Raw genomic sequence first — 21,787 nt, 5'->3', positions numbered from 1 at the left:
ATCGGGTGTGTGTAAATAAACAAGTGCAGGGAAAAGTGCAACCAGAACCTCAATAAGAGGTTCAGGAGAAGCCAGAAAAGGGGCTGCAGCCTGGTGCACTGAAGGTACACATGTGCCAGGGTCTCCCTCACACCACAGAAGGGACAGGTTTCTGGGACGGAGATGAACCGTGCCAAGTACATGCCTATACTCACGGCTCCATGTTGGAGCCGCCATCCGATATCCCCGCAGGCCGCGGGACAGAGATGGAATATAAGCTGGCCCACTGGGGTTCCCCACACTCTGCTGCTGGTAAAAGGTCCCACCATTTGGTATCTAGGCAGGACACAAGGGTGGGGAAATGATGTGTGTGCAGCATGAGCACATATTGTTCTAGTAGGTGAGAGGTAGTCCCATATGTCAAAATGCCACAGCTGGCCCTGAGTATCTGCCTATAAAGGACCAAACTGCACATTGGAAGTTCTGACCCAAATGTTCCTACTTAGGCCCATCTCTACTTTAATATATTTATTCTCTGTTAGCATTGGGGAGAACAAGATTTAAACTGTTCTTAGATAAATTTTAAATGCAGCTGATAGCACTCCCTGTTGTTAAGGTTGCCTGACACTTCCCATTAGAGAGGCCCTGTTTTCAGTTGCTTATAAGTTTGCCCAACTTTGAGCATTTAGGTTGAAATTTTCCACACTAGGTGTCTGCGTCAGGATTTTATATATAATTACAGTCAAAACAGTTTAGCCATTTCCAAGAACAAAGTCAGGAAAAAATATATTGTTTTGGAATATATTTTTTACAAAAAAAAATGTTAGTGACTCTTTCTTTGAGAAGCTCTAGCATGCCTATGGTTTGGAGCAGGAAGCTGATATATGACGGGGATGGCCTTTGTGTCAGAGATGTGCCTTTTGCTGTCCTTGGGAAATCCACCCAAATTTTGCCAAGTAATAAGCATTTGAAAAATGTGTTTGCACATGCTCAGTAGAGTCTTCTGGGACAAGGAACCAGGGATTGGGGAGACTGAATTTAGATGAGAAGCCCAGGGAAAGAGACCAGGATCCGGAATCAATGGAGTGAGGGAAGATAGAGAAGGGAGACACAGATGGGATGAGGATGACCAAAAATCAACTGTGTAACAATTACAGGCTCAATTTTGAGGTCTATACTGAGGCAAAACTACTATTAGTTGGTTCCAGCTGGAGTTTTACCTAATAAGGACCATGGAATTGGGTCCATTTATGCAGAGCCCTGTATTCTAAATTGGCCAACCTAACAAAAATCCAGTTCAGACTGTTCTATAAAATTGTTTATGAAAGTCAGCAAAAGGTGAAGGCAAACAGACTGGTTCTAACTAGATTAAGTTAAACAACCCTGATAAGTAATCTTTTCCAAGGCTCCTAGTGAAACCACATGTTGAGATGACAATGAGCTGAAAGATTCTAGAAATGGGAGGAAATGTTTACTGCTGAAATCACTGAAAAGTGTTTCGATAGATTAATGGTCATGGGATGAAGCTGCAGCCTCTGTGTGGCCATTCAAAGGAGCCAGGGGGCCAAACGCTGCAAGCTTTACTGGGATAGCTGCCACTCCAGTCACCAGGAACCCACCATGACGCTCCAGGGCCTTCATCGTCCTGATCTTTAACAATGGCTTAACGCTATGAGGCCAGAAAGGGGGGCTCAGACGACATCACCATCACCTTCGGCTAAATCCAGGATGTGAGACTTGGGGCTTGTGGACACTACAAAATTAAGTCGACATACAGCCACCACAGTAATTAAAGCAGGGGTTCATGTCCACACTTGCTTCTTCTGTCAGTGGTGCACATCTTCATCAGGAGCACTTCCAGACTGAAGTGGGGCATTGTAGGACACTGACAGCTGGAGGCTGGCAGTCCTGGGGCTGACAGCCTCAGCTGTAGGTGCAGGGCTCCCAGCTGCCCTCCCCCCCACCTCCCATGCCTGGCTGACAACTTGGGCTGTCAACACCCAGGCAGGTCTCACAGCTGTGAACCCAGCACCTGGCTGTCAGCTCTGGAGTGGAGGGAGGGCTCCAGCTGTCAGCCCCATTCAAAGAGGACAGCCAACAGGTGATGTAAGTAGCACAGTCTACTCACATACTGCGTCATCCTAACTACATTGACATTAGTGCTATGCCTCTCATGGAAGTGGAGTTATGTTGGTGCAGCTGGCCACTTACTTCAGTCATGTACTGTATTAAAGGCTTTTGTTCAATAATAAATGTTATGCTGTTTTGTGTTTAATTAAATTGCAGTTATAATAAATCATGAGGAAAAACAAGCAATGAATCATTCACCATTTTCTAATGCACTGAAAACAATTAAGAATGCAAAAATATTAAGCTATGTAGTTGCTTAAATTGATTTATATATAGTGTTCCCTCCCAGGAAGCAAAAATAGGTACCAAAATCTAGTGTAAAGGCTCTATTTAGTTTCAAATCAGCATGTTCTAATGTTTATATTAAGCAATGAGAATGCACCTCTTTAGAAAATAATTGAAATACAAATAGAAAAGTTTATTAAAATGGATTTAAATTAATCTATCCTGATTCTTAGTCTTTAAATAGTGCTTACGTTCAAAGCACTGCAATACATTAGTTTATCATGCACTCGGAAGTACATCACGGGCACTTTCAATTAGAAATCACTGCTTTGAAGTAGAATGGCACCCACACCATATGCTCCCCTAGGACAGGAGTTGGGAAAAAAAAAATTGAAATTGTATTGTGACTTTATGTAGGCTGAACTCAGCCAGAGGACCTGGCCTATCATTTTTTTAAATGGTTTTACATCTGCGGGTTCTCTTCACCCCAATCATTTAGTGGGGGGATCAAGCATCCTCATTTTTTATTACTGTAAGGTTATTGCTAAATGTAGCAGCAAGATACATTTACACTAGAATTGAGGCCTTAGCTACAGTGTACTCTATACCAGTGGTTTTCAAACTTTTTTCTGGGGACCCTGTTGAAAATTGTTTATGTCTGCGACACAACAGAGCTGGGGATGAGGAAGTTGGTAAGGTCTCAGGGGTGAGGCCCGGGATTCTGAGTGTGGGAGGGGGCTCTGGGGTAGGGCCAGGGATGAAGGGGTTCAGGGTGCAGGAAGGAGTTCCAGGTTTGGTGGGGTGCAAGGCTAGGTCAGGGTTGAGGAGGGGGTCAGGGCTCTAGGCCAAGTGGTCTGGGGCACAGGAGGGGGATCAGGGCTCTGGGCTGAGTCATCTGGGGTGCAGGAGGGGCTCTGGATTTGGGGGGGCTCAGGGCTGGGGATTGTGGCATGACTTGCCTCTGGTGGCTCAGTGGCATGGCTGGGGTGCACCACAGACCATGCTGTGCCCCAGAAGCAGCCAGCAGCAAGTCTGGCTCCTAGGCAAAGATGCACAAGTGCCTCCACATAACTCTCACCCGAAGGCACTGCTCTCACACCTCCTCCCCCCCCCCCCAATTGGCTGGAGTGCAGAGCCAGTGCTTGGGGTGGGGGCAGTGCAGGGATCCCCATGGCCTAAAAGCCAGACCGCTGCTGGCTGCTTCTGGGGCACAGCGCAGTGTCAGAAAAGGTAGGCACTAGCCTGCCTTAGCTGGACAGCCCTGCCGACAGAACTTTTAATGTCCCGGTCGTCGATGGTGACCAGAACATGGCGACCCAGTGCCTTACATCTTATGACCCACAGATTGAAAAACACTGCTCTAATACACTAACCTTAATGCTTACTTGACATATGGCCAACTCATTGCAGCTATTAAAATGGATTCCTTCCCAGCATGCTGTAGGGGTCTGGTGAGACTACCTTGCTCACTTATAACTGGGTTGTAATTTTTTTTTTAAATGGACAAGCTGTTTTTATTTATTCTTCACAGGGCAGATTTGTTTAATCTGATTTACACATTGGAATACTAGAAATGACTATCAAACCTGAGAACTGCCACAACTTCACATCCCCATGCATCCTTGCTTGTTTCAAATTAAGGTTCTCCAAAGCAGGTACTGTGCCTATATATCTGTGCACATTACCTAGCACAAAAGGGGCCACAAGCACAATAGCAACCTTTAAAGGTTAGTCTGATTCTACTAACCAGTAGCTGATACAGCTCAGCCACAAGACACTAGATTCCAGACATCTCAGAAGTACCTTATGATTTAGTGGCCAATATTACCACCTTTACTAACAACGTACAAGTTTTTACAGTTGGATTAATGTCTATTTACCAGCTGTGTCATTTATTATACAATTCTAGTGCACTGAATCACATCTGACTAAATTAGTGCACCTTTACATTTGAAAGGGACAGACAAAAAAGTTGTGAATGCAACAACTTTATTGGAACAAGGTGCAGTGAAATTTTTATTCAGATGCTAGCAGGAGCAAGTTCAGTTACCGCCCCTTAAACGCAGGACCAAGTGCAGAGTGGATTCTTTCTGGATGTTGTAGTCGGACAGGGTGCGCCCATCTTCCAGCTGCTTTCCGGCAAAGATCAGCCTCTGCTGGTCTGGAGGAATGCCTTCTTTGTCTTGGATTTTGGCTTTGACATTCTCAATGGTGTCGCTGGGCTCTACCTCTAGGGTGATGGTTTTGCCCGTCAAGGTTTTCACAAAGATCTGCATACCACCTCGGAGGCGCAGGACCAAGTGCAGAGTGGATTCTTTCTGGATGTTGTAGTCGGACAGGGTGCGCCCATCTTCCAGCTGCTTTCCGGCAAAGATCAGCCTCTGCTGGTCTGGAGGAATGCCTTCTTTGTCTTGGATTTTGGCCTTGACATTCTCAATGGTGTCGCTGGGCTCTACCTCTAGGGTGATGGTTTTGCCCGTCAAGGTTTTCACAAAGATCTGCATACCACCTCGGAGGCGCAGGACCAAGTGCAGAGTGGATTCTTTCTGGATGTTGTAGTCGGACAGGGTGCGCCCATCTTCCAGCTGCTTTCCGGCAAAGATCAGCCTCTGCTGGTCTGGAGGAATGCCTTCTTTGTCTTGGATTTTGGCTTTGACATTCTCAATGGTGTCGCTGGGCTCTACCTCTAGGGTGATGGTTTTGCCCGTCAAGGTTTTCACAAAGATCTGCATACCACCTCGGAGGCGCAGGACCAAGTGCAGAGTGGATTCTTTCTGGATGTTGTAGTCGGACAGGGTGCGCCCATCTTCCAGCTGCTTTCCGGCAAAGATCAGCCTCTGCTGGTCTGGAGGAATGCCTTCTTTGTCTTGGATTTTGGCCTTGACATTCTCAATGGTGTCGCTGGGCTCTACCTCTAGGGTGATGGTTTTGCCCGTCAAGGTTTTCACAAAGATCTGCATACCACCTCGGAGGCGCAGGACCAAGTGCAGAGTGGATTCTTTCTGGATGTTGTAGTCGGACAGGGTGCGCCCATCTTCCAGCTGCTTTCCGGCAAAGATCAGCCTCTGCTGGTCTGGAGGAATGCCTTCTTTGTCCTGGATTTTGGCCTTGACATTCTCAATGGTGTCGCTGGGCTCTACTTCCAGGGTGATGGTTTTGCCCGTCAAGGTTTTCACAAAGATCTGCATACCACCTCGGAGGCGCAGGACCAAGTGCAGAGTGGATTCTTTCTGGATGTTGTAGTCGGACAGGGTGCGCCCATCTTCCAGCTGCTTTCCGGCAAAGATCAGCCTCTGCTGGTCTGGAGGAATGCCTTCTTTGTCCTGGATTTTGGCCTTGACATTCTCAATGGTGTCGCTGGGCTCTACTTCCAGGGTGATGGTTTTGCCCGTCAAGGTTTTCACAAAGATCTGCATACCACCTCGGAGGCGCAGGACCAAGTGCAGAGTGGATTCTTTCTGGATGTTGTAGTCGGACAGGGTGCGCCCATCTTCCAGCTGCTTTCCGGCAAAGATCAGCCTCTGCTGGTCTGGAGGAATGCCTTCTTTGTCTTGGATTTTGGCCTTGACATTCTCAATGGTGTCGCTGGGCTCTACCTCTAGGGTGATGGTTTTGCCCGTCAAGGTTTTCACAAAGATCTGCATACCACCTCGGAGGCGCAGGACCAAGTGCAGAGTGGATTCTTTCTGGATGTTGTAGTCGGACAGGGTGCGCCCATCTTCCAGCTGCTTTCCGGCAAAGATCAGCCTCTGCTGGTCTGGAGGAATGCCTTCTTTGTCCTGGATTTTGGCCTTGACATTCTCAATGGTGTCGCTGGGCTCTACTTCCAGGGTGATGGTTTTGCCCGTCAAGGTTTTCACAAAGATCTGCATACCACCTCGGAGGCGCAGGACCAAGTGCAGAGTGGATTCTTTCTGGATGTTGTAGTCGGACAGGGTGCGCCCATCTTCCAGCTGCTTTCCGGCAAAGATCAGCCTCTGCTGGTCTGGAGGAATGCCTTCTTTGTCCTGGATTTTGGCCTTGACATTCTCAATGGTGTCGCTGGGCTCTACCTCTAAGGTGATGGTTTTGCCCGTCAAGGTTTTCACAAAGATCTGCATACCACCTCGGAGGCGCAGGACCAAGTGCAGAGTGGATTCTTTCTGGATGTTGTAGTCGGACAGGGTGCGCCCATCTTCCAGCTGCTTTCCGGCAAAGATCAGCCTCTGCTGGTCTGGAGGAATGCCTTCTTTGTCTTGGATTTTGGCTTTGACATTCTCAATGGTGTCGCTGGGCTCTACCTCTAGGGTGATGGTTTTGCCCGTCAAGGTTTTCACAAAGATCTGCATACCACCTCGGAGGCGCAGGACCAAGTGCAGAGTGGATTCTTTCTGGATGTTGTAGTCGGACAGGGTGCGCCCATCTTCCAGCTGCTTTCCGGCAAAGATCAGCCTCTGCTGGTCTGGAGGAATGCCTTCTTTGTCTTGGATTTTGGCCTTGACATTCTCAATGGTGTCGCTGGGCTCTACTTCCAGGGTGATGGTTTTGCCCGTCAAGGTTTTCACAAAGATCTGCATTTTCTGTACAAAAATAAAAGTTATTGAAGTATAAGTATATTTTTGGACTCCAAAATACTACAGTTACATCACAGGAAATCACGAAGGCATGACTTTACCCTCTCACTTAATTATCAAGCAGTGGAGAAAGAACTTTTGACACCAATACACACATTGAATTGCAGCTCCACCTCCCCCACCCACGTAGGCTACTTCCTCCTCCCAAAGCTCACGCCAGGGCCCTGCTCCAGTCAGTTGTGTCACACTGAAAACGCCACTGCGTCAGCACGGCTGGTCAACCGCGCCCCATGACATGGGATAGTCCGCGCCAAACATTCCCGCTTACCTCGGCGCCCAGCAGGTCTGGTCAGGGCGGCCCAGCTTCCGCGGGCGGCGGCGGTCCCTAACCCCGCCCCCAGACAGGCCGGCGTCAGAGGCAGGGGGCAGCCCGTGGCCATGAAGGGGCGGGGCCTTCCGCGCGCCCAGACCGCCATTTTAGCGCAGGTCCGACTCTAACGCCCCCGCCCCCCACCAACCAGGGAGCCGCCATTCGTCGCTCCGAACGCAGCGAACCTTTTCCCTCAGGCCGCGCTCTATGCCCCCCCACCGCGCTGGGGCACAGCCCCCCCCCCCATATCTCAGTCACCGCAGAGGGCTGGCTCCTCCCCCCCTCCCGCCAGGCTCCTCAAGTCTGACCACCGACCCCCCCCTCACCCCCAATATACGGGACGGCCCGGGCCCCATACCGCCCCCCTCGGCAGACGCAGCCCCCGGGCTGGACTCTCCGCCCAGCTTCGGACCCTCTTTGCCCTCAGGCCGGACTCGCCCCCTGTCGCTCTCCACGGAAGCCCAGCAGCGAGGCAGGCCCGTTCCCCAGCCCCCCCACTCACCGCAAGGACGGCGCTCCAGACAGACAAACGGTCACGTAGAGTCAAGCGGATCTAAATGCGTCATAGCGCTGGCGCGACCCTTATATAGGCTCTCCCGCCCCTAGCTGAGATCCCTCCGCCGGGGACTATCTCGTCTCACTGCATATATGGCGCGCGCAGCCAGCATGGGGGCGGGGCGAGTTGCGGCCGTCAATGCGGAGGAATCAGCCGGCCGCTCAGTGTGTGACATGAACTGATGACGGGAATGGCCAAGGAACGGGAGATGGAGCGTGGAGTAAAACCAGGACTGGCATTACTGCCTGCCTGGGACGGGATCTCAGCTCAGCCTGGTTCTCTGAGCAGGGACTAGGCCTGGGGAACACGTCCATATGTGTGATTGTGTGTTGGGCTCCGTGTCTCATTGTGTGTCTGGGTTGTTGGGAATCTCTACATGAAAATGAATGTGGAGAAAAAGAGCAGAAAAAATAAAATAAACATGCAGCATTGTGCATTCTAGTTTCACCTGACAATACTTCTATTCTCTGGGATCCAGACCCTGAGGTCAAAGGGGGCCTGAAACACAGCAGAGTTTCAGAGTAGCAGCCGTGTTAGTCTGTATCTGCAAAAAGAACAGGAGTACTTGTGGCACCTTAGAGACTAACAAATTTATTAGAGCATAAGCTTTCGTGGACTACAGCCCAAGCATCCGAAGAAGTGGGCTGTAGTCCACGAAAGCTTATGCTCTAATAAATTTGTTAGTCTCTAAGGTGCCACAAGTACTCCTGTTCTTTTCACAAAGCAGAGTGGGAGAGGCAGACTGGGGGATGGTGACTGCCAGGTAGGGAGGAAGATCAAAGACTTGGAAATGTGAGAAAGACAAGGTGGAAGAAGAGTTTGTCTGGAGTTCCCCGAAGTGGGCCATTCTGTCAAAACATACAGAGCTTCAACAAGGCCATAACAAAATCTGGCATTGTTTGCATGATTCATTGAGATGGTATTTAGTTCACTCCACCTACAAAATCCTTCCTTTGCATGTACCCAAAAGATACAGCTGCCTAGCAGTTGACACACAGAACAAGGAGTGCTGAAAACCAATTGAAAAAGAACTGAAACCCAGCAACAGCTACCTGATTGGTTTCAGGCATACATTCACATGACACACATAGAAAGAATTTACAGAAGGAGGGGTTTCTCTTTGGGGAGTTATTTCAGCCTGTAAGTGGGTTGTAAGCTACTTCTGTATTAAAATTTGTGGGCATTCTTAATTATAGAAACATAAAAGACTTGAATAGAAGCTCAAATTTAGAAGGCCAATTACCTAGTCTGAAAATAGGCAGGGATGTTAGGCTTATTCTGTTAGTTATCCGGTGTGTATTTAGGCAGGACTGATTTTAAAATGATCAACTCTAAAAACTGAAGAACAACCTATTTTGCTACAAGATGGCGTTTCACAGCATGATTAGATAAATAATGGGTACTTGCCTAATTTTCATGCCCTATGTGCCATTTATCTACCTTAGTGGTGTAGGGCCTAGTTCAGGGGTAGGCAAACTTTTTGGCCTGAGGGCCACATCGTATACATCAAGCACAGGCACGGTGGTGCCGGCGTCCCCCGTATGGGAGACCTCTGTGACATCGCGGTCATCACGCACGCCTTCCGCCTCCTGACGTGCCCGGACGCCAAGGTGAAGAACGTTGCAACGACCGCCCTGCACGCCGCCACCGAGAAACGAATCGGCAGACCTCCCTCCGACCGAGATGTGGCCACCTTCCTGAGCGGCTCCCTGGACGGCGACTTTGCCCGGGACAGGGGCGATCTCGCCTCGCTGTGGACCCGCGCCCGCAATGGCACGCGCCGGCTGGGAAAGCGACTGGGCTGCCGCTGGGAATGGAATGAGGAACGGCAGGAGCTGGGAGTCCTGATACCGCGGATCGGAATGGAGGACAACATCATCGTCACCCCCGGAGCCAGAGGTGTGCTGGAGAGATCCCTGAAGGCCGCCGTCCACGCGCTCTACGTGGACACCCTGAAGAAAAAGCCGGACCAGGGTAAAGCCTTCGAAGTAACCAGCAAGTGGGACTCCAGCAACCACTTCCTCCCCACGGGCAGCTTTACCCGGTTCACTGACTGGCGGTTCATACACCGCGCCCGGCTGAACTGCGTCCCACTCAACGGTGCCATCCGCCACGGGAACCTGGACAAACGCTGCAGGAAGTGCGGGTATGTCACCGAAACCCTGCCCCACGTCCTATGCTGCTGCAAGCCCCATGCCAGAGCCTGGCAGCTACGCCACAACGCCGTCCAGGACCGACTAGTGAAGGCCATCGACCCGCGTCTGGGAGAGATCACTGTCAACCGCGCCGTCCCCAGCATCGACAGCCCGCTGCGCCCAGACATCGTCGTCAAGGACGAGGTTGGAAAAAAGATCATCCTGGTCGACGTAACGATTCCGTTCGAGAACAGGACCCCGGCTTTCCGTGAAGCCCGAGCCCGCAAGCTCGAAAAATACGCCCCCCTGGCTGACACCCTGCGGACTAAGGGCTACGAGGTGCACGTCGACGCTCTGCTCATTGGGGCCCTGGGTGCCTGGGACCCGTGTAACGAACGCGTGCTGAGGACCTGTGTGGTGGGCCGTCATTACGCACGGCTCATGAGACGCCTATCGGTCTCGGACACTATCCGTTGGTCCCGGGACATCTACACGGAGCACATCACCGGCCACCGCCAAAACTGAGAGTGAGCCGGGGAGACCTCGTGCACCCAAGACCCCCCCTGCTGGACTTTATCCCCTGAGCCCTGAACCCACCAAACCTAACTGAATCCCACCACGTGAGGGTCACCCCATCCCCATGACCCAGCCCACTTACTTATACCCATGACTGTCTCTACTTCCTGTATGGATGACAGCCCCTCACCGCTTATCGGCTGTTTCCTGATCCCGCCCACCGGTTACCCCCCCCCATTGGGGACATTGCAGTCTGTATATACTATGTGTGCTGCCCAACCCCAAATCACTAACATCCCCCCTATACTCTGTATGTTACCCCCAATGACCAATAACTGACGCCTCAAATTTCCTGTGTCGTTTATTTTTTAAATATTCTCTAATAAACTTTAAATTGTATGGCAGGTCATGAATGCTCACAAATTTGGGGTTGGGATGTGGGGGTGGGGTGAGGGCTCTGGTTGGTGGTGCAGGCTCTGGGGTGGGGCTGGGGATGAGGTGTAGGAGGGTGCTCTGGGCAGGGACCGAGGGGTTTGGAGGGTGGGAGGGGGATCAGGGCTGGGGCAGGGGTGAGGGAAGGGATGCAGGTTCAGGTTGGGGGTGTGGGCTCTGTGGATGAGAGGTTTGTGTTGCAGGAGGGTGCTCCGTGCTGGGATTGAGGGGTTTGGAGAGTAGGAGAAGGATGAGGGCTGGGGCAGGGGGTTGCGGCGTGGGGAGAGGCTCAAGGGTGCAGCCTCTGACCAGTGCTTACCTCAAGTGGCTCCTGGAAGCAGTGGCATGTCCCTTCTCTGGTTTCTATGTGTGGAGTGGCCCCTGACTCTGCTAGCGCCGGAGCAGGGCCATGCAGCTGCTTCCAGGAGCTGCGTGGTGCGGCCCCCAACCCTGCACCCCAGAGCGGAGCCATGCCACGGCTTCTGGGAGCTGCATGGTGTGGTCCCTGACCCAGTGCCCTGGCTGGAGTGCCGGAGTGGTCCCTGCCCTCGCTGGAGCACCGGAGTCGAGCCGCAGGGTGCAGCCCCTGACCCGATGCCCCGGTGGAGTGCCGGAGCAGGGCAAACCCCAGACCTTGCTCCCCAGTGGGAGCTTGGGGGCCGGCTTAAAATGGCTCCAGACCGCAGTTTGGCCACTTCTGGCCTAGTGCCTGGCACTATGGGTGAATTTCCCCTTAAAGACAGGTTTCAGAGTAGCAGCCGTGTTAGTCTGTATCCGCAAAAAGAAGAACAGGAGTACTTGTGGCACCTTAGAGACTAACAAATTTATTAGAGCATAAGCTTTCGTGGACTACAGCCCACTTATGCATCCGAAGAAGTGGGCTGTAGTCCACGAAAGCTTATGCTCTAATAAATTTGTTAGTCTCTAAGGTGCCACAAGTACTCCTGTTCTTCTTTTTCCCCTTAAAGCTTGACTCCTGCACTTAGATCTGTGGGGTGCCCCACTAGTGCAGAGGCTTGTGCTACAGACTCAGATTGCAGGCCTGAATCCTTAAACCCTGATTCAGAAAAGCACTTAAATGTGTACTTTGTGATGCTTTCCTGAATTGATACTAAGATTGTAAACCATGTACTGCAGGAAACTTGTCTTCAGGCTTGTCTGTAAAGCACTTTTGGTTCAATACACTTATGAATAATAACAATAAATAGTACATAAGACCTATTCTTACCATGTTGCCAGAAACATCATTTCATCGCTTTGTCAATATATGCAATTTATATATTCATGCTGGTCTGGAGCACCAAAAACAATGGGTTATGCCGCTGGCTGTTGTTAAAAAATTAAAGTAGGTGGGGGAAGAAAAACAATGGAGATGCCGGGGATTGAACCCGGGGCCTCATACATGCAAAGCATGCGCTCTACCACTGAGCTACATCCCCTTCCTGGTTGGTGGTGGCTCAGAGAAACAGATAGATTCTCGCCTTGAAAGAGCGTTTCGAGTTTACACTCAGTCTGGCCGAGCGGTTTCTGTGCCACGCACTTCGCCGTTCGCCCTACACACACCCCAAACGCGAATGTAAACTGTGTGCAGCACCACAGCACTCGTTTTCAGCCGCGTGTTGTCCCGCCTGGTTTTGTAGCTGCAGAATAAGGCTGCAATGCGGGGAGATAAGCTCTAAACCCCAATAGCGGGACATCAGCGGGTGGAGGGTCCCTGTCGATTGTCTTTGTCTAGGAAAAACAGCAAAAGGCTCTACAAACAGTGAGGGGGAATCAAAAAGAATTCAGCCTCCCCGTCGGGGAATCGAACCCCGGTCTCCCGCGTGACAGGCGGGGATACTTACCACTATACTAACGAGGACTAGCTAAGCGACCCCACCCCAAAGCCGCTATTCGAAGCCCCCACCCTGCACGGAGCTGCAGCCTGCGGCGCGTGCTGCTCGGCCGGGCAACATGGGCGGGCGCGCGCTCCAGGCCGCTCTGTGCAATGAGCCTGGGAAATACTCTGTGCAATGAGCATTGCAAACCTGCCCACCGCCGGGAAGTGTGAGAAACGGGAGCAGGTTTTATTCTCTCCCCCCCCCCAACTGCACGTCCTGACAGTCTCCAGAAACCCTGAGGTCTGGCTTGGCCAGCCCCTCTTGCTGCCCATAGCAAACGCCACAGTTTCGTTTGGCAGCACGCTTGCAAAGCTACAGCACACCCCGCATAAACAAATCACATCTCCCCCCCAAAATGCGTCAGAGGGCTACGAGGTTTGGCTAGTTCTTCCGCAGTTCCAGTCTCACCACACCGCCTGGCAACCTGAATGGACCCCCCTCCTAAAAAGGAGAAAAATATCTGCCGAAACCCGGGATCGAACCAGGGACCTTTAGATCTTCAGTCTAACGCTCTCCCAACTGAGCTATTTCGGCAGGTAATGAAAACTGTGGCTGAGTTTGAACACCACCCTACTGTCTAGAAGCACTTAATCATGTATAGCAGATTTTGGGGGGGGGGGTTCCCCTCATTTTTTGAATGGTCAGCCAACCACCTCACCCCAATCTTGTTCTTGAAACCCTTTTTTAAATGCTCTTTCCTTTATACAATAAAAGAGCAAGTAAGATGCCAGCTGTGAAGGATATTGCCATTATTAATTCATTAATAATACTTATTAATTATTATTCATAATGAATTCAATACTAATTAGTTGCTTTAGCATGTTGATTTGTCACATTAACCGTGTTATGTTCTGTTGCACTGTGCAAATTTTGTTCTTTTGTTACGGGTTGTTTCATTGTGTTCCATCAAATGTTCCATGCTTCTTCTAATAATTCCCACTAATGAGACAGGTTTCAGAGTAACAGCCGTGTTAGTCTGTATCCGCAAAAAGAAGAACAGGAGTACTTGTGGCACCTTAGAGACTAACAAATTTATTAGAGCATAAGCTTTCGTGGACTACAGCCCACTTCTTCGGATGCAGAAGAATCAAAGCAGATTTTCACATTCCAGGCTCACCCTAGAATGCATGAGACATTGGAAACTGCAAGCATCAGGAGCCATCAGAAAATTATAATTATTATTATTAAATTAATAACTTTAAATAATTACTCCTTTAAATCATTCTGAGAATCACAGGCAACTCCCACTGACATCAACAGACCAGTCCTGCTCCCATTTAAGTCAGTGGCAAAACTCCCAGACCTTCTCCGATTTGAACCAGGTCAGGCCTAAACAGTGGTGCAGGTGCTCAGCCCAATCAGGGTCTTGCAATCCTCTTACACCAGTCAAATGTGTGTTTATTTAGCCACATACAAACAAATACTCTGTTGCTTTTCTTTTCTGAGCAAGGAACAGCCATGTTTATCCAGCGCTGGTAGTGAGAGACTAAATACACAACAATGAGGAAACGCGTTAGGATTGCCACAGCAATCTTGTGACCACTCTGCACATATGTATTATGGGCCAAATCCTAACCCCTTCACTGCATGTATCCTACTAACACAAGGTGTAGCTAATTGTTTGACAACATTCGGGTTCATGCTGAAAAATGTTCAAGAGACCAAATATCCAAATTTGTCTAAAGGCAAAGCAGTCCACTATGAAAAGGAGACATACAGACCCTCCTTCCTGGAAGCAATTCTTCTCTCGCAGCATGTTCCCCTTACACAGACGGTCTGTTTCAAAGATACGTGTTCCAGCTAGTTGAATTTATAGTATGATGTTATAAGTTACAAAACTCTTTACGCCCACCAGTTTGTAATAGTCCCTTAACGTATTGATTTGTTCTGGCTTTTTTCTTATCTCTGTTTTGGACACTATGTTCCAAACCAGTTGTGGGGAGAGGAACAGCCCGATCTCTGCTAGGAATCACCAATCATGTATCTTAGCTCAGGGGTTCTCAAACTGGGGGTCAGGAGGTTATTACATGGGGGGGTTGTGAGCTTTCAGCCTCCACCCCAAGCCCCGCTTTGCTGCCAGCATTTATAATGGGGTTAAATATATCAAAAAGTGTTTTTAATTGCTAAGGGGGGTTGCACTCAGAGGCTTGCTATGTGAAAGGGGTCACCAGTACAATAGTTTGAGAATCACTGTCTTAGCTTAACCGGCTTCCTATTTTCAAATGCCAACGCTGACTTCAGCTTTGCAAAGCGCTGTGGGATATTTGACATGGGTAAACAGTATTGTGGGGAGAGGATAATACATTCAGTTACAAGAACCTCCCAGCAATCTCTATAGCTCTATCTATATTTATATATACGCACTATAGTGCGTTTATACACACACACAATACAGTGCGCACGGCACTAGTGTGGTGGTTTCCTTGTCCCAGGGGATTAAGCAGGTGGTGGTCTGCTGCAGACAGTGCATCCTTACAGTGCTTCAAAACTGTAAAATCTAAAAGTTCAATCAGTCAGAGAGCAGAGCAGAGTGGCCATCCCCCTCTGACATTCTGGGGTGCAGTCCAGACAGTGAGGGGTGTGTCACCATTGCCCTGCAACCTGGGCTGCCTCACAACGCTTTGCTGCTGTAGCTCCCACCTGGGCCACTCACAATCAGCCAAACAGCATGCAGGTCACACCCTGATTGTCTTTATATAGCCACAGCCCTGGTCCAGTTACTCTGACCCTAGCAGCCTGTCCCACCAGCCCTGCTGTCTTGCAACAGCGGGTGATCCCAACACACTCCGAGTCTTGAATTTTCCCCAAAACACGTGTGCTCTGCACTTTCCATCCCTCTCCTGGGCAGTCCAGATATATTCGGTCCATTGCTCCTCTAAGGGATCAACATACAACAGTTTGCCACCGTAAATGGAGTTACCCACAGAGTTCCCAGTTTTGATGAAAGAACAAAACAGGCTTATTTAACTACCAGGAGACAGGTTTTAAGTGAGTACAAATATACAGTCAGAAATGGTTATGTGAGAAATATAATTTTACAAGCTGCGGTGGGGGAGGTCCAGGTTGGATATCAGGAAAAACTATTTCACTAGGAGGGTGGTGAAACACTGGAATGCGTTACCTAGGGAGGTGGTGGAGTCTCCTTCCTTGGAGGTTTTTAAGGCCCGGCTTGACAAAGCCCTGGCTGGGATGATTTAGCTGGGAATTGGTCCTGCTTTGAGCAGGGGGTTGGACTAGATGACCTCTTGAGGTCCCTTCCAACTCTGATATTCTATGATTCTATGATTCAAGATAAAATTCTTACCACCTGCTTCCAGCAACAGGGCTGACCAAATTTCAGGCCAGGATCTTGCCCAAAGTCCAATGGCTGCTTCTTTTGTCTTCTTCGGTGAAAAGGAAAGAGATGGCTAGGGAGAGAGAACTTGGGGTGGTTTTGCCCCTCACTTTTATAGTTTAGTCATGCTTTGAAATGCATTTTCCTGAGGGTTACCCAGAGAGAAAGTTCATTTCCACTGCAAGGTTGGAATCAAGGGATCTGGTGGTGAAAGAGATTGCATGCTGTTGTTTGCTAAGAGGCAGATCTGTTTGGTCCTAAACAGTTCCTTGCCAAAGAATGGCCACTTGATAGGTAATTGTCCATCAGCTTTGATGACACCTGGCTAGTGTTGTCAGCTGGTTCTTTGTCTTTCAGAAACAGGTTTACCCACTGCTGGGACTTGTCTGGTAAACACACGTCAGTGATCATTTCAGCTTATGTTCATAAGTCTACATATAATGTTGCAACACACATGACATTATTGACTAGCGAGTTATTAGTTTTCAAACGATACCTCACAAGGCATACTTTGTACAAAAATTATTACGATAGCCTGTGGGGTGTGAATAGAGAGGTGCATTCTGCCCCCGCAGTTTATTACTCCATTAATTTCAAAGCAGTTTCCATTTCTCTCATCTAGGTTACATATATATGGATATATATGTAGGTTATCCATACATCAAACCTTTTTACAGCACAATAATGTTTTGAATGGAGTTGCATCTCTGTCACTGCAGTAACGTCTCCTGCAATAAATGACCCCACACGGCAGGCGACCAATTTGGGGTGGAGGACATCATTTTTGGAGGTATACCACTGAAGCAAAATAATTTACAAGCAACAGTTGAACAGGCTGCTTGGCCCAAGATGTTTCTGTGCTAAGACTGGCTTGTATCAATGATGACACGTTTCATGAAGGGTTTGGGTTTTTCCTCCCCATCCTCAAAGCCCAAATTCTCCTTGAATAGAAGAGGAAGGAAATAAAAACGTGGTGGCCTCCCCGTCGGGGAATCGAACCCCGGTCTCCCGCGTGACAGGCGGGGATACTTACCACTATACTAACGAGGATGTACCTGAGGAAAGTTTCACCACAAGCTGTGATATACCGGACACGCGCGCTGCAATGCAACCAGCATTGCCTTTTGCTGTATGTGCGGGGCTTTTACTGCACAGATTCCTGGGCCAGCAGCTGGGCTTTACCCTGCACCCACGCTGCCTTCTGTTGCACGTCTATTGCACGCACAAGCAGCCGCTTCCCCCCCCACAGCCACAGACGCGACAGGCTGCACAATTCGCAGCGCGGATAAAGCGCCTGGCGCGCGCCAGAGCCACGGGGCTGTCCAGGTAACGCCGCCTGCAGAGGGAGTCGCGCGCGGTGCCTGGTGCGGTGCCTGCAAGACCCTGTGCAGCCGGGGAAGCGCCGGTAGTGGTGCACGTGGCCTGGGGGGCAGGTAGCGCAGCGCCTGGGGCGAGAGGGCTGCAGGCTGGGGCTAGCAGCGGAGGGCGCCGGCTCCGTGCGGTACAGAAAGCCGGGCTGGGCGGATGCTGTCTGGGAAGGCTCGCAGTGGAGGGAGCGGATATGGGGCCCCGGGGGGAGGAAGGTGTTGAATAGAAACCAGGCGTGGAGAGAGGGGACCCTCTGTTGCTTTTTAGCCTTGTGCATCCAGGTAGCGTGTCTTTGCAGGGCTGTTGCCACGGAGGGGATGTAGCTCAGTGGTAGAGCGCATGCTTTGCATGTATGAGGCCCCGGGTTCAATCCCCGGCATCTCCACTTTTGGGGCTGGGCTCGCCCGGGAAGGCGGCAGCAGAATTTTGCCTTCCGCCAACTCGCTCTGTCGGGGTTGGCTGCGTGTCACGAGAAAGCGGCCAAACCTCGCGGAGTAACCGCGCGCGGCAGGCAGCCCCCCAGCAATGCACGGGGGGAGCTGATGCAACCGCATTGCAACAAGTGCTGACTCCTGACGCAGGCCCCCAGGGCCCTTAAAAAACCCCATCACCCCCCTGGGGTAGTGCTGCTTAGGTACCGCGTGCAGTAACATTTTAAATCAATGGCCTGTAGTGGCACTGCAAACGATACACTCGGATATGATTCAAACTAGGGCCCACGTGTAGGGTACGTTATTTCTACCACCCATGCCCATTGCTGCCCTCGCCCCCTAACTCGCTTTAAAGCCAATTGATGAGGCCTGAGCAAGGGAGTTAGCAATAAGGAGCATCGCAACAGTAGGTGAAGGGAAAGGGAAGTGTAGCTAGTGGTTTAACCTAGAGAATGCAAAACTCTTCCTTCCTGCCAACGGACTCATTCTGAATGTGTGGACGGTGCAAGAGTTTTTCTTTGCCACCTCCCAGGGAAGCGTGCCTACTGCTTCCTTTCAATTCACAATGCTGGGGAGAGGGTCCAGCTGAGGTGCATTCTGTCAGGCTCAGTGCAGAATACAGAAGACGATCGATCAGCCAGACGGTGGTGGCAGAATTGAGGGTACAGAAAAGCCTATGGATAAGGTTTATCACATTGAGTCTGACTGTAGCAATTTCATTTAAGCCTAGACTCTGTGCAGAAAGAATAGCAAATATGGCAGGCAACAAGCTTGGCTTTGCAGAAAAATCTTTGGGGAGCTTAAACACAAAAAGGAAGCTTATAAGAAGTGGAAACTTGGAGAGATGACGAGGGAGGAGTATAAAAATATTGCTCATGCATGCAGAGGTGTAATGAGGAAGGCCGAAGCACAATTGGAGTTGCAGCTAGCAAGGGATGTGAAGGGGAACAAGAAGGGTTTCTACAGGTATGTTAGCAACAAGAAGGTGGGCAGGGAAAGTGTGGGATCCTTACTGAATAGGGAGGCAACCGAGTGTCAGATGATATGGAAAAAGCTACAGTACTCAATGCTTTTTTTTTTTCCTCAGTTGTCACAGACAAGGTCAGCTCCCAGACTGTTGCACTGGGCAGCACAGCATCGGGAGGTGAGCAGCCCTCAGTGGTGAAAGAACAGGTTAAGGACTATTTAGAAAAGCTGGACATGCACAAGGCCATGGGGCCAGATGCAATGCATCCAAGGATGCTGAGGAAGTTGGCTGATGTGATTGCAGAGCCAATGGCCATTATCTTTGAAGACTCGTGGCAATCGGGGGAGGTCCCAGACTCTTGGGCACTATATTTGCCTTGTTCCATTGTTAAAAAGGGAAGGAGAATCCGGGGAACTACAGACTGGTGAGCCTCACTGCACGCCCTCGAAAAAATCATGGAGCAGGTCCTCAAGGAATCCATTTTGAAGCACTTGGAGAAGAGGAAGGTGATCAAGAACAGTCAACATGGATTCACCAAGGGCAAGTCATGCCTGACCAACCTGCCTGCCCTCTATGATGAGATAATTGGCTCTGTGGATATGGGGAAAGCGGTGGATGTGATATATCTTGACTTTAGCAAAGCTTTTGATACGGTCTCCCACAGTATTCTTGCCAGCAAGTTAAAAAAGTATGGATTGGATGAATGGACTATAAGGTGGATAGAAACCTGGTTAGATCATCGGGCTCAACGGTAGTGATCAATGGCTTGATGGCTAGTTGGCACCCGGTATCAAGCAGAGTGGCCAAGGGGTTGGGGTTTTGTTCAGCATCTTCATTAATGATCTGGATGATGGGATGGATTACATCCTCTGCAAATTCGCGGATGAGCGGTAGAAACGCTGGAGGGTAGGGATAGGGCCCAGAGTGACCTAGACAAATTGGAGGATTGGGACAAAAGAAATCTGATGAGCTTCAACAAGGACAAGTGCAGAGTCCTGCACTTAGGATGGAAGAATCCCACTGCTACAGGCTGGGGACCAACTGGCTAAGTGGCAGATCTGCAGAAAAGGACCTGGGGATTACAGTGGACAAGAAGCTGGATATGAGTCATCAGTGTGCCCTTGTTGTCAAAAAGGCTAATGGCATATTGGTCTGCATTAGTAGAAACATTACAAGCAGATTGATGGAAGTGATTATTCCCCTCTATTCGGCACTGGTGAGGTCACATATGGAGTATTGCATCTAGTTTTGAGCACTCCACTACAGAAAGGAAGTGGACAAATTGGAGAGTCCAGCGGAGGGCAATGAAAATGATTAAGGGGTTAGGGCACATGATTTACGCAGAGAGGCTGAGGGAACTGGGCTTATTTAGTCTGCAGAAGAGAAAAGTGAGGGGGATTTGATAACAGCCTTCAACTACCTGAAGGGGGGTTCCAAAGAGGATGGAGCTAGGCTGTTCTCAGTGGTGGCAGATGACAGAACAAGAAGCAATGTTCTCAAGTTGCAGTGGGGGAGGTCTAGATTGGATATTAGAAAACACTATTTTACTAGGAGAGTGGTGAAGCACTGGAATGGGTTACCTAGGGAGGTGATGGAACTCCATCCTTAGAGATTTTTAAGGCCCGGCTTGACAAAGCCCTGGCTGGGATGATTTAGTTGGGGTTGGTCCTGCTTTGAGCAGGGGATTGGACTAGATGATCTCCTGAGGTCTCTTCCAACCCTAATCTTCTATGATTCTACATCAAGGTGTTTACCAGATAATTGCCTTTCAGTAGTTCCATATCTTGTTTGCTCAAATTACAAGAGAGGTTTCTCCTCCTCCTCCAGTTGCCAAGTTATCCCAGAATCTGAAAAGCAGGGTTGTGCTCAAGCCAGCCCAGAATGAACACTAATCCAGTTTAGGCTCTGCTACTGTGGTCCTGTTCCGGTAAGAACAGTTTGCAGTTCCAGAGCTGCAGGCTCTACAGTGCTAAGAATAAAAACTGTAACTGACTGAAGCAGATAGACTGTGAATATACAACCAGGGAATAAAGCTGTTGAGGAGGTGCCATTATTACATAATCTTCTAGGCTCAATTGCACTTTGAAGTTGTGAACTGCTTTCACAGTTAAATTCTATAAGTGAAGAAGTTTAGCCATTGACATTGGCTTTTGTTGTCATCGGTGTCTCACGTCGTAGTCAACATATGAGAGCCAGCTTCTTGTAATCGATCTTGAGCAAGTGTAAACTGATGAGGGATCCACAGATGTGCCCATGTCAGGCAGACGTGACCGCATGCTTTTGTCACAGCCTGCTTTCTTTGCTCAGGCTTCTCTTTGGCCTTGTTCTGTTCTGCAGTGTTCAATGGTTTTAAACACAGACCAATAGATCAGCTGCCATCCTGATCTATAGCAGCAGCAGCTTCCCCCCCCCCCAAGTATTTGGGTTGACTTGGCCACCTTTTAGGTGAGCTCTGAGTGTGCCCTTACCTAGTTTTCATTGACCTCCCCACATACGTGTTCCCATTTTCAACTGTCCACATAATATGTCTTGGGGGGATAGTGTATCATCCATATGTACCAAGTGATCAGCCCAGCAAAATTGATAAAAGTAACAAAATGCTTAACCATTGAGAATATTCATTGAAATCATTAAAAAAAAAAAAATCAAATTCTGCCACACCTATTTGTGGTTCAAAGTTTATGTAAAAAATACTTAAGAAAATCAAGTTTAATTTCCTTAGGGACCATTTGATTTGACTTTGGCAGTATTAAGGAAGGGACTCATTAGAATTAGCCATGATTTGTATCCTGTTTTGCTAGTGTGCATCATAAGGACTAGGGATGAAAAATGTTAACCGGTAAGCGTTAGTCTTACTGGTTAACCTGCCTTAACCGTTAACCCGCACGCCGGCTGGCCGGCCTGCCAACCC

The 21,787-nt window shown here is 49.5% G+C and overlaps 1 protein-coding gene and 5 non-coding genes across 6 annotated transcripts; 1 reads left to right on the top strand and 5 right to left on the bottom strand.

Moving 5' to 3' along the window:
* Positions 1–4,306: 4,306 nt before the first annotated feature.
* Positions 4,307–8,020, bottom strand: UBC (ubiquitin C). Its single transcript, XM_065568666.1, has 2 exons — positions 7,760–8,020; positions 4,307–6,893 (listed from the first exon to the last, which is right to left on the bottom strand). The coding sequence occupies exon 2, from the start codon at positions 6,888–6,890 to the stop codon at positions 4,377–4,379; it is 2,514 nt and encodes an 837-aa protein (XP_065424738.1). The 5' UTR covers positions 6,891–6,893; positions 7,760–8,020; the 3' UTR covers positions 4,307–4,376.
* Positions 8,021–12,263: 4,243 nt separating this feature from the next.
* TRNAA-UGC (transfer RNA alanine (anticodon UGC)) lies at positions 12,264–12,335 on the bottom strand. The gene has a single exon. It is a non-coding gene; the product is annotated as a tRNA-Ala (tRNA).
* Positions 12,336–12,685: 350 nt separating this feature from the next.
* TRNAD-GUC (transfer RNA aspartic acid (anticodon GUC)) lies at positions 12,686–12,757 on the bottom strand. Its single transcript has one exon. It is a non-coding gene; the product is annotated as a tRNA-Asp (tRNA).
* Positions 12,758–13,237: 480 nt separating this feature from the next.
* Positions 13,238–13,310, bottom strand: TRNAF-GAA (transfer RNA phenylalanine (anticodon GAA)). The gene has a single exon. It is a non-coding gene; the product is annotated as a tRNA-Phe (tRNA).
* Positions 13,311–17,088: 3,778 nt separating this feature from the next.
* TRNAD-GUC (transfer RNA aspartic acid (anticodon GUC)) lies at positions 17,089–17,160 on the bottom strand. The gene has a single exon. It is a non-coding gene; the product is annotated as a tRNA-Asp (tRNA).
* Positions 17,161–17,791: 631 nt separating this feature from the next.
* TRNAA-UGC (transfer RNA alanine (anticodon UGC)) lies at positions 17,792–17,863 on the top strand. The gene has a single exon. It is a non-coding gene; the product is annotated as a tRNA-Ala (tRNA).
* Positions 17,864–21,787: the final 3,924 nt, after the last annotated feature.

This window comes from Chrysemys picta, chromosome 15, assembly GCF_011386835.1.
Source record: "Chrysemys picta bellii isolate R12L10 chromosome 15, ASM1138683v2, whole genome shotgun sequence".
Lineage (NCBI taxonomy): Eukaryota > Metazoa > Chordata > Testudines > Emydidae > Chrysemys > Chrysemys picta.
Note: the sequence above shows the minus strand (reverse complement) of the source record. Positions and strands in the feature narration are given on the sequence as shown.